This window comes from Piliocolobus tephrosceles, chromosome 16, assembly GCF_002776525.5.
Source record: "Piliocolobus tephrosceles isolate RC106 chromosome 16, ASM277652v3, whole genome shotgun sequence".
Classification (NCBI taxonomy): domain Eukaryota; kingdom Metazoa; phylum Chordata; class Mammalia; order Primates; family Cercopithecidae; genus Piliocolobus; species Piliocolobus tephrosceles.
In genome coordinates this window covers 62,227,378-62,239,516 of record NC_045449.1, presented here as the reverse complement: position 1 = coordinate 62,239,516, position 12,139 = coordinate 62,227,378, and the positions used below count along the sequence as shown (strand labels likewise).

The window sequence follows — 12,139 nt, the reverse complement described above, 5'->3', positions numbered from 1 at the left end:
GGGAAGGGAGGGGGTTAAAGAGTAGAATTAACTTACATGGGAAGCTTTGCTGCCTGGGCAAGCAGCTTCTGGTGGATTTCCTGAACATTCAGCAGGGTGGGGTCGCCTCTCCAATCAGACTTACACTTTACTATACTATGGGATTGTTAAATAGAGGAGCCAGGAGTTCAGGACTCCCTCCCTCTTCCTCAAAAGGAAAATTGGGTGTGGGGAGGGTACATTACCTCACAGGATATCGCAGAAAGCCTAAATGTGTCCTCCAGTGATTCATTTGGGTGGACTACTTTCACACCGAGCTAAACTCAAAAGTTCGGAGTGGGGTCATCAGGGCCCTCCCTCCCTGAGTGCAAGAAACATTTCCTCTTTTTAAAGTACAGGCAGAGTTGGAATCAAACTCCTTCCAAACAGGAAATCAGCAAGATTCTAGGTAAAACTGATGCCTTACTTTTAAAGGTCAAGCTCTTTCCTTCACCAAGAGGTGTTTCCTGAGCACCTACTATGTGCCAGGCATGTGGTATGTAGTTGTAATGAATCTTGATGTGTTCTGTGCTCTGCAGGGGAACGGAGATGGAAGGGAACGCAAAGAAAGAACAGATACCCCAGCACTCTGGGAGGCCGAGACGGGTGGATCACGAGGTCAGGAGATCGAGACCATCCTGGCTAACACGGTGAAACCCCGTATCTACTAAAAAATACAAAAAACTAGCCGGGCGAGGTGGCGGCGCCTGTAGTCCCAGCTACTCGGGAGGCTGAGGCAGGAGAATGGCGTAAACCCGGGAGGCGGAGCTTGCAGTGAGCTGAGATCGCACCACTGCACTCCAGCCCGGGCGGCAGAGCGAGACTCCGTCTCAAAAAAAAAGAAAGAACAGATACCAACACAGCCACCCCCACCTCCCCCAATCCCCACAAACACACTCATTTGGCAAAGCTTACAGGGGAAAACATGGTTTTAGGGGGCTTGTGTTTTTTTTCTTAAAAAAAATAGAAATGGTAAAAAGAGGCTTCGGACCCCTCGCGTCCCTTAAAGTGACTGGACGGAGACCTGAGCAGGGAAAGTGGGAGGCCCGAGCGAGGGGGAGGGCGCAGGCAGTGGGTGGGTGACAAGGTGCAAAAGCAGCGCCGGCCTCGGGAGTTGGCCGTCAGCTGCGCCAGAGGCAGGTGCCAGCGAAGAGTGGGCGGGGGTGCCGGCGCCAGGCCAGGCTCAGGGAGGCCCCACGCTACCTCTGCCTCTAGGAGTCCAGGCGCGCAGACAAGCTCCCTGAGCTGCTCCTGCTTCGCCAACTCCCCACTTGCGCCACCCGTGCCAGCCAGGGGCACTGGCGTCTCCGCCGCCCGCAGGAGTCGCGGGAGCACTAGCAGCCGCCGCCGAGCGACAGCATCCTCAGGAGAGACGCCCTGGGCTCTGCAGGCAGCTGCCTCCGTCCGCCCTCCGCGCTGCTCTTCGTGGTCGCTCCCCCCCCACGCCCCTGCTCCGCCGCCCGTCCGCCCGCGGCAGCAGCCGGCGCCCGCGCCCCGGGGCCCTTCACCTGCTGCGGGCGCCCGGGCGGGCGGGCGCAGGGGAGAAAAGGTGCAAGAAGCGAGCACCCCGGGAACCCCATTCCCTGGGTTCACTCGGCGCGGAGAAGCGACGCCTGCTGACACCGAGAGCCCCGGTGCGCCGTGCACCTGGTCCCCAAGTTCAGGAGCGACACCCCTCCACTGGGAACTAGCCTGCGCAGGGATCATTCCAGTCCCATTGACCCCGGCCCGCCTGCGGGACTCCAGGTGCCTCTTCTGCCCGCACGCCGCGAGCCCTCCTGCCTCCGGCATCCCCCTCGGCCGGCACGCCCCGCCGCTCCGCGCCCCGGCTGGGCCATGCCCGGGCTGCGCCGGGACCGCCTGCTGACTCTGCTGCTGCTGGGCGCGCTGCTCTCCGCCGACCTCTACTTTCACCTCTGGCCCCAAGTGCAGCGCCAGCTGCGGCCCCGGGAGCGCCCGCGGGGGTGCCCGTGCACCGGCCGCGCCTCCTCGCCGGCGTGGGACTCGGCCACAGCCGCCTCGGACCCCGGAACTATTGTGCACAACTTTTCCCGAGCCGAGCCCGGGACTGAACCAGCCGGCGGCAGCCGCAGCGGCTCGAGCTCCAAGCTGCAGGCCCTCTTCGCCCACCCGCTGTACAACGTCCCGGAGGAGCCACCTCTCGTGGGAGCCGAGGACTCGCTCCTGGCCAGCCAGGAGGCGCTGCGGTATTACCGGAGGAAGGTGGCCCGCTGGAACAGGTGAGGACCCCGCCCGGGACACGGGAGAGCGGGCGCTCTGGCCGGGGCCTCCCTGCGCCCGCGTCTCCAGTCCCCTGCAGCCCCCGGCCCAGGGCTGCAGCCGCTCCACCCACGGCTCCCGCCTTGGCTCTGGGCTTCGGGTGTGTTCCCCACCCGAACCCCACCAGCTGTTCCAGACCTCACAGTCCAGTCCCGGAGTCAGATAGTGCGAGGAAAAGTTTCTATGCAGCCGCGCAGCGAAGAAACGCTCTCAGCCCCTCCCCTTGAGCGCCTGGGTCGTCGTTGAGCCCCAGTCCTGCTCCCTGGTCCATTCCCAATCCCCTCTCTCTGTCCTGATGTGGAAGAGAGCCGCCGCGGGACTTTGGGTTTCCAGAATGAGGCCCCAAACAGGGCGTCTCCAGAGCTAGTTGGAATTCAGCACTTAATTGTGCTCTTTGGGTAAACCTGGGCGCCTTCCGGAAAGCGTGCTTCTGCCCCAAACCCAGTTATTTCCCTTTTCTTACTCGTCTGCCCAGTTTCAGAGATCACAAAGGGGTACCTGGGGCAGGAAGTAAATGGTCAGTTCTCTGCAGCAGCCACCCCATTGTTCACATTTAAAACGCAGCTTTGGCCCCTCCAGCAAGTATTACAACTTGAAGGCAGTTTTATCTTGTACGATCCGGGTGATTTGGACTGACTTGGATCTGCGGCTTGATGCTTCCACAGAGGAGATAAAAATCTTCCAGGGAATTTTTAAAACCCAAAGCAAAATACAAAGGAAAAAAATATCAAATATATTTAGGATAAAATTAAGAAGAATCTTTTTGGAAAAGGATGGGGGTGTTGGGGAAGGCAGCATGCTCATTACTGAGATCCCTTGCTAATGGCAGGAAGCCTTCGTATGAGTTAAGGACTCTGTTTTGAAGTACAGAACTTGTCTAAATACCACTCACATTCAGAGTTCACTATCGCACCACACCCATCTCTTTACTTAATACAAGAGATTTCAAAGTAAGATGTCATCGGTGGTTTTATAGTCCTTCCAGAGGATGAGCAGACCATAAATCTCTCTTGAAACTCAGAGCTGGGCCAATTTAACTGTTTGCTCATTATTCTGTAATGCTGAGATTGGAGGGAGAAAAAAAAAACCTTCAGAAAAATTTTGCAAAGGAAGAAGTTGAGTTATTGGCTGAATCACTGTGGTGAATTTCAGTAGTAAGTCTATGGCTCCTGATTTTATGTTAGAAAGAAAGTGATTCTCAATTCCACTGTTAACTGCATGCAGTAATAAAAGGCAGTTTGAGATTGCTTCTCAGACACTGTCATTTTCAATATTATCTTTATTTCATCAATAACATGGAAGTTTGGATTAGTGAACCAGGAAACGTTGCCCTTAGAAAAAGTATCTACATGTCTACTATGGATCTGAGAATGAGAGACTGGACAAAGTCACTTGCTTTTGTAAATGTGATCAGCATTCATTTAGTAACATTTCTGTGGTCTTAAACTTCCCGGTGTTACTTTGGACCCGAAGCAAAGTCCAGGGGAATATTATGGCAGAAAAGCAAAAATCTTTCTCACGAAGCTGTTTTACAATCAGTTTTAAGCTTGATTTCTACATCACTATGTGTCAAAAAAGACCAAAAAGAAAAGAAAAAAAAAAAAACTTACAAAAACACACATACTTTCTGACCAGAAATCATCTTGGTCATTTAACAGAAGATCAAGTGGGGGCTGGTGACCTTGCTATATTCAGAGATCACAGAGTAGTTTTGTGTGGTTGGTCAAATGTGACATTTTCACAAGTAAGGTTTGTGGGCCATAACAGGAGGACCCGCTGCACTTATAAATGTTAAAACTGGACCTCAGAGGTAGAGAACACTCTCCCTTCACCCAAACTGGATAGTAAACGTTAACAGGAAGATATTAATAAGCAGATGTGTTGTTACTTATATCAGGGTTAAAAATGAAACACAAGGCTGGGCACGGTGGCTCACACCTGTAATCCCAACATTTTAGGAGGCAGAGGCAGAGGGAGGATCACTTGAGCCCAGGAGTTCAAGATGAGCTTGGGCAACATAGCAAGATGTCATCTTAAAAAAAAAAAAAAAAAAAAAGCCAGTGCTGGCACATACCTGTAGTCCTAGTCACTTGAGGGTCTGAGACAGAAGGATTGCTTGATACCCGAAGGTTGAGGCTGCAGTGAGCCATGATTGTGCCACTACACTCCAGCTTAGGTGACAGAGTGAGACCTTGTCTCTGAAAAAAAAAAAAAAAAGAAGATTCATTAGCCAGGGTGAATTTGAGCCACACTCAGAGTTCTGTTGTGAGAGGGAGTCACTCATTACCTTAAATGAGAGTGCTCCCTACGGAATATGAGGATGTAGCAGTGCTGATGAAGACGGGGGCCTGCTATAATGTGCAGGGTCAAGGACACCCCCAGATCCCAGCAGCAGACAAATAAATAGAATGGACAGCAGAGGAAGAAACAATGAAGGACCTTGCTAATTGTTTTTCTCTCGCACAGACAAACTCTCCTTATTTGTAGCCCTGCCAGTATTTAAAATTTAGTGATTTATAAACATATGTGGGCCAGGCACAGTGGCTCTCACCAGTAATCCCAGCACTTTGGGAGGCTGAGATAGGCAGATCACCTGAGGTCAGGCGTTCAAGACCAGCCTGGTCAACATGGTGAAATCCCATCTCTATTAAAAATACAAAAATTAGTTGGACATGGTGGTGGGCACCTGTAATCCCAGTTACTCAGGAGGCTGAGGCAGAAGAATCGCTTGAACCCAGGAGGTGGACGTTGCAGTGAGCAGAGATCACACCACTGTACTCCAGCCTGGGCAACAGAGTGAGACTCCATCTCAAAAAAAAAAAAAAAAAAAAAAAATGTGGATGCCTCCATGCCAATACCTAACATGAAGTGCTATCCAAAATAATTGTACCAGCAAACTGTCCACCACACCAGGAGAGGTACAGAGAATAATATAAGCCAAATCAGTGTTCTTCGCCACTTACCCAGAAGAGACCATTAGTCTAAGTGATTTTTTTTTGTAATTTTGACCATCATACTAATATAAGAAATGGTATGAAGTCAGAAAGTGTCTTTCCACATTCAAGCTCATTACCAATAAGAGGTAGGCTATGGTGTGTCTCCCCACCTCCCTACTCACCTACGCATTCCTTTTTAATTTCACACAATGGAAGATGACATTTTTACAGTTTTGAATGTCTTGGGCTTTTAATTAATATTTGTTCACTGGATGTCAACATTTAGACAGTTAAGTTACAAATGGGAAGACGTGTTGATTTTTAAGGTGGGCTGTCTGTGTGCTATCTGGCCCTGAAGCTTTCTGCAAACCTCCTTCACTCACTGTTCTTCCCTCCCTTCCTTTCTTTTTCCGCCAAAAATGTAACTAAGTGTGGCACAATCCAAGTTAAAAATGTAATTAGGGAAAGTGTTTCTGTCAGGTGGTCAGCTACTGATCACAGCCAGCCAGCCAACGCCAGGCTCCATCAAGCATGATGACACATTTGGCACCTGTCTTGAATAGTGACGAGGAGAGTTCGCAGGGAAGCAGGGAAACAAAGTCCTCACTATTTCAGGCCATACACTAACAAGCCAGAACTGTGCTGCTATTAGTCCTTTGCTTGAATAAGTGATGACGCAGGGCAGGCAGGCTTACCTGGAGCACAGGTGATGGTTCACATTGTTGGCTCTCCTCTGCATTCTCAGACGCTGAGCTTTGGATTTCTTCCCTGACCCACAAGTTGCCCAAGTCAGACAACATCTGTCTTTTGACGTGTCAAACTGGTCAGCTTGGCCAGTTTTGCCCACATTATCACTGGCCTTTTGGCCACATATCTTTGGTCAGTTTCTCTGTAACCCTCTGGTTTTGACAGGCAAGGTCAAACAGGGTCAGATGTCCCTAGTGTAGAAACTCCAGCAGCTACAACCAAAATATGAGTTTTTGCTTTTCTTTCTTGACATCTTCCTCAGATGTCAGGAAGGTTATATTGTCTTGCAGTTACAGATTCAGCATTTCTTAGGGTGTGTGGGTGTGTGTGTGTGTGTGTGTGTGGTTTCCCACATCAGAAGCTCCTGTCTTTTCCCCCCTCCTCCTACCTATTGCTGTCACTGAAAGAAAACCTAGTCCTGGGTCTCTCTTTGAAAATCACCGCAAAGAGACTGGGCAGCTTTTCAAAAATGACAGTTGGTCAAAGGGAGTAAGTTGGCTGAAGTTTTTCTGGGGGATGCTTTGAGAAGATCTAGAAGCCAAGGCAGATAGAGAAGGGTGGAGAAGTCAGGAGAGATGAAAAGGAATTCAGCTAGAAATAAGAATTGCCTTGTCTAGGAGATTGGGGAAGATAAGTTCCTCCCTGCCCCAGCTCCACGCCCCCACCCATGGCATCTGTGGAAGAAAAAATACAATCTCTTCATTCTCACCACCATCTTTTTATCTCTGTCCTGCCTATTTTGTGCCTGCCCTAGAACGCTCTGAACCCAGATTTCTTGTGAGCAGGCAGTTCAACCCGCAGGCTGGATGAAAGTCCAGGTTCTTACTCATGGATGGTGGCCATCTGCTTCTCTCCCAGAGTCAACAGGGCCTTGGCCCCTTGTTGGATTCTCCCGCCAAGGATGCTAGGCTAAGACAGGAAGTGGCCTCCTGTGATTTGGAAATGGACCTCAACCACGGCCCGTGTGTGGTTCGCAGAGGGAATGGGGAGCCTGACTTTCATTTCCCATTTCTCGCAATTAGAGCCTTGCTGGACTAGTTTTGGAAAAGATATTATTTTAGTGGTTTCCGAATCCCTGAACTTGTAGCTAGAGGAAACCTCTCCACTCCTCTCAGAATCGAAGGCTCCAAGCAGATGGTTTCTGAGAGGGTCGGTCCAGAAGGCCATTGTCAGGTCTTTTTCTCCCTCATTCCAAAGCCTGTCCTCACTGCTGTTGCCACAGCAAAAACCAAAATCAGGGAGAACATCAGTGTCATTTATCCGAGAAAGACAGGCACTTCCTGCTTCCAAATGGATCAAAATGAAGCCCTTCAGCTAGTACCAGAGACTGTTCCACTGTTCCCAGCAATGATCTCCTTTCACCACAACCAAGTTCTCATCAATCCTGAGAACCCCAGTGGCGAACTTTTTGCATGCAAATGCTCCTACCTGCAACATGCTTGTTATGTGCCAGGCACATTACATACACTTATCTTAAGCCTCATAACCTCTGTAGAAATAGGTGCATGTGGTAGATGGAATTCCAAGACAGCCTTCCAAGATTTCCAGCCCTGGCATACACACCTCACCTAGTTGTTCAGCCCACTGCTAATATGGGTACTGCTAACAAGGGATTTTACAGATGCAATTAAGGCCCCATACCAGTTACCCTTGGGATATGGAGATGATCTGGTTAGCGTGACCTAATCCATGAACCATTTAAAGCAGAGTTTTCTTGGGCTGATCAAAGCAGAGGAAGTGAGAGATTCAAAGCAGAAGAAGGATTTGATGAGCCATTGCTGATTGAAGATGGAGGGGCCATGTGGCAAGGGATAGCAGTGACCTTTAGGCTAAGATTGGCCCCAGCTGACAGCCACCAAGGAAACAGAGACCATAGTCCTACAGCCACAAGGAAATGAATTCTGCCACCACCAAGAATGAGCTTGGAAGCACATTTTTTTCCCCAGAACCTCCAGATAAGAAATCAACCTAGACACCACCTTAAATTCAGCTAAGTCCCTGTGCAAAGGGTACAGCCACACCAAGCTGGAAATCTGACCTACAAAACTGTGAGCTAATTAATGAGTGTTGTTTTAAGTTACTAGGTTTGTGGTACTCTGTTATATAGCAGAAGACAAATACAGTACTGCTATTTACTTCATTTTATAGAGGAAACTGGAAACCAGAAGGTTATATAACCTGCCCAAAGTCAGGCAGCTAGAAAACCACAGGCAGGGTTTATACCCAAAGGGTCTTAACTACCAGTTCCACCACCCTATGTCCTTTGATGCCCAGACATCCCAGCTTTTCCTCCTTTGGGAAGGCTTTTCTGAATACCTCTCCCCACTGTGGTCCCTCCCTGACTATATACATCCTCTCCATATATACCATATTATTTTTTGATTGTCCACTATGTCCAGCTGTGACTTCATGGAAGCTGTCTGGAGCTTCATGTGAGAAGGAATGGTCACTTGCCCTTGGCATGAAAAGCCCCCAGCTTGCCCTGGTCACTCTAATATAGCTGTTTCAGAGCCAGAGTAAATATCTGTGGAACAAATCATTGGAAACAGATGACACCAGGATTTGGGGGCTGTTAGTCAATGGCCTATTATCTTCTTTGAAAACAGCCTTGAACAAAAACAATTCCAACTGTAAAATCATCCCACTTGTCTACTCCTCCCTGTAGAAGTCTAGAGCAAAACCACCCTGCTGAGACATTCTGAAATTTGGATGTGAAGTGCTCTTCTTATTGCAGTAGCCTAAATAAAATCAATGTCAAAAAAAAAAGCCATGAAGGAACGTTGAGAAAGCATCATTCGCCAAGAAAAGAGGGAATTTCTTCAGCTTCCTGTGCTTTCTGAGGAAGAGCAGCCAAGAAGTCTTGCATTAAAGAAAAATGGGAAACACAGAGACCTTAACTTAGCCAAAGCTATCGCTGCTCTGCCCCCTTGGCAGGTGCTGACCTGTATTTTTTTGTAATTATTCATTAAGCTAGAGGCTGATGAGAGCCTGCGGATTCTGCTGAAGTAGGCTTGCATATGGCCAAAAGCCAAGTAGGGATAACATCCTAAACAGCTGCAGCTGTAGCAGAACAGAAGTTACTAGGCATAAGTTCTTACCTGTTATTATAGGCAGGCACACACATATGAGCTTAATGAAAACCACAGTACAGAAAAGAGGCTTAGCTCTTTTTGTGCCCTGTCACTTGGCAGAACATCCTATAGTTGAAATGTGAAACCAGGACAGAACTGAGTTTGAAGTGCTATGGAAATGGCAGCATCCCTGACTTTCAATTCCTGCAGCCTGGCTTTGGAGACCAAGCACTGGGGGCAGCCAGTAGACTCGGGCTTGAGCAAGAGGCAAAGTCAAGTCCCAGGGAAAAGCCTGTTTTATTGAATTCACTAGCAATAAGCCAGATAATAAATTTAAGAGGCCCCAGGGAACACAGCATAGTAGAGGAATACTGTTCCTAAGAAGCCAAGAGCCTGTCATAAAATTCAGCAAAATAAGGAAAGTAAAAGAGAAATTTAAGAAGTGTTGGCACAGGGTACATGGACTGAGAAGTTGGATCATGAAAAACAAGGTGGCGTGGAAAGAGATGAGATTTTTAAAAGCTCGGGAGAGGTTGATGGGATAGGAAAGATGTCCACTGAAGAAAAACAGAGCTGTTCAGCCCTGGCAAGTGAAACGCAGCTCTCAGATTGCAAATTTGCCTTCAATTGTCAACACCTGGGTTGAGCTCCCTAGGTTGTAGGTAAATATTTTTGATGATACCAACCAAAATGGAATATATACGGAGGGACAGATTGTCTCTCCTGGCCAATCCAAGTGTCCTTACAGGGCCTCGGTTTCACCAGTTGAAATGGAATTTTTTATAATTCTGACTGATTTTCTTCAGTGGCTGAATAGTCATAAATCCCATAGGGAAAGTATGTCTTTCTGCCTCCACAGCTAGCTCATGCACTTTTTTTTAACCCCATTCATAGTTAATTCATAGCTCAGAATTATGCACAACCAGTAGCTGCTTATTTTCACATTCCATGGAGACCTGAGCACTCAGAGATAGGAGAAAAGTTAGACTGACCAACCTCAACTCCATAATCAAATCCAGCCCCTTGTTAACCAGTTTCATTGCAGAAGTTTTGTCCAGTTTTCCCTTAAGCTTCATGCAAAATCTGCATCCTGTGCGTATGTTCATTTTCCTAGTATTACACAACTTTCTCCTTAGTTCAGCTAAAACCGGGCTCTTCTCACACGACCAGGAAAGATTAGGCTCACGGACACATAGAAGGGTGAGGAAAACGGAATTTACTGGGCAAAAAGGAAAAAGGACAGATACCTCTTAGCAGAGCGAGAGTCCTGCTAGCAAGTTTCCCGCCTCACAAATTGCATCCTAGGTCACCACACAGGAACGGGAGACACCAGGCTCCTCCCCACTGCAAACTTCCCGAGGCTCCACCCCCTATCCTCCCAGTGCGCAGGCGCAGGCCAGCGTGATTCAGATAAAAATCAGCTGGGAAGGCGAGGGCTTCTTCCGGAACCAGCAGTCCGGTTGTTCAACCTCAGGCTGTTTAGGCTTGAAGGCGGGGTTTCGCCTGGGACCCTTTGCTGTCTCCTGTCTCTATCACTAGCAAATAAGTCATTATATTTTTTAAGTATTCCCCACATTCATAGGCATTCTGCAGTTTCATGTGACAGAAACTCAATTCAAACTCACTGTAGGAAGAAAAGGAAGTGTAGAGACTCAATCACCAAACCTTAGTAAGGGCAGGAGGAACTGCCCTCACAGCATTAAAAAGAGCCCTCCTGAGAGGGGAAGCCCACTGGGCTTCTGCCTCAGGTGGGGACTTGGCGAACTTTTCTGTCTAAAGGATTGTAAATGCACCAATCAGCACTCTGTGTCTAGCTAATCCAGTAGGGGACTTGGAGAACTTTTCTGTGTGGCTAAAGGATTGTAAATGCGCCAATCAGCACTCTGTGTCTAGCTAAAGGTTTGTAAACACACCAATCAGCACTCTGTCAAAATTGAGCAATCAGCACTCTGTAAAATGGACCAATCAGCTCTCTGTAAAATAGACCAATCAGCAGGATGTGGGTGGGGCCAAATAAGTGAATAAAAGCTGGGCACCCGAGCCAGCGGGGGCAACCCACTGGGGTCCCATTTCGTGTTGTGAAGTTTTGTTGTTTGGCTCTTTGCAATAAATCTTGCTTCTGCTCACTCTTTGGTCTGCACCGCCTTTATGGGCTGTAACAATGAGCTGTAACATTCACTGTGAAGGTCTGCAGCTTCACTCCTGACCTTAGTGAGACCACGAACCCACTGGGAGGAAGGAACAACTCCTAAGCACCACCTTTATGAACTGTAACACTCACCAGGAAGGTCTGCAGCTTCATTCCTGAAGTCAGCAAGACCACGAACCCATCAGAAGGAACAAACTCCGGACCCACCATCTTTAAGAACTGTAACATTCATCACAAGGGTCTGCGGCTTCATTCTTGAATTCGGGGGGACCAAGAACCCACAAATTCCAGACACGCTTGGGGATGGGTGCAGTGGCTCACGCCTGTAATCCTAACACTTTGGGAGGCCAAGGCAGGCGGATCACGAGGTCAGGAGATCAAGACCATCCTGGCTAACACAGTGAAACCCCATCTCTACGAAAATACAAAAAAACTAGCCAGGTATAGTGGTGGGCACCTGTAGTCCCAGCTACTCAGAAGGCTGAGGCAGGAGAATGGTGTGAACCCGGGAGTCAGAGCTTGCAGTGATCCAAGATTGCGCCATTGCACTCCAGGCTGGGTGACAGAGCAAGACTCCATCTCAGAAAAAAGTCCTTGAACTCTGTGTGTTTGCAGCTACTCTCTTTCCATAGTTTATCTTCTTATCTTCATCCCTTCCTGTGGTGCAAGTCCGCAAAGAACTAGAGAGAGAAGGTTTCTCCAATTTCCAGAAAGAAAGATCCTGGGCGAAGATGCCCTTTGGCCAGGTCTGGGAATACAGCCAGGCTTCAGAGGGCTACAATTGGCCCAGATGGAGGCTGATGCCCACCCTCCAACCAATCACTGATGCCAGGGAGGCGGAGTCATTGGAAACACGTGGCTCAGAGTAGGGAAGAGCAGTTCCCCCAAACCAAGCTGGAAATGCACACTGACAGGGTGGTGGAGGGACTAGTGACTAA

General features: G+C 48.7%; 1 protein-coding gene across 1 annotated transcript in view; it reads left to right on the top strand.

The window, feature by feature from the left end:
• Positions 1–1,485: 1,485 nt before the first annotated feature.
• The window catches only part of FAM20A (FAM20A golgi associated secretory pathway pseudokinase), a 65,831-nt gene continuing 55,177 nt past the window's right edge, over positions 1,486–12,139 (top strand). The window contains exon 1 of the mRNA XM_023211960.2: positions 1,486–2,258. Coding sequence (XP_023067728.1) covers positions 1,855–2,258 — 404 coding nt within the window. The 5' untranslated portion in view covers positions 1,486–1,854. The remainder of the gene's footprint in view (positions 2,259–12,139) is intronic.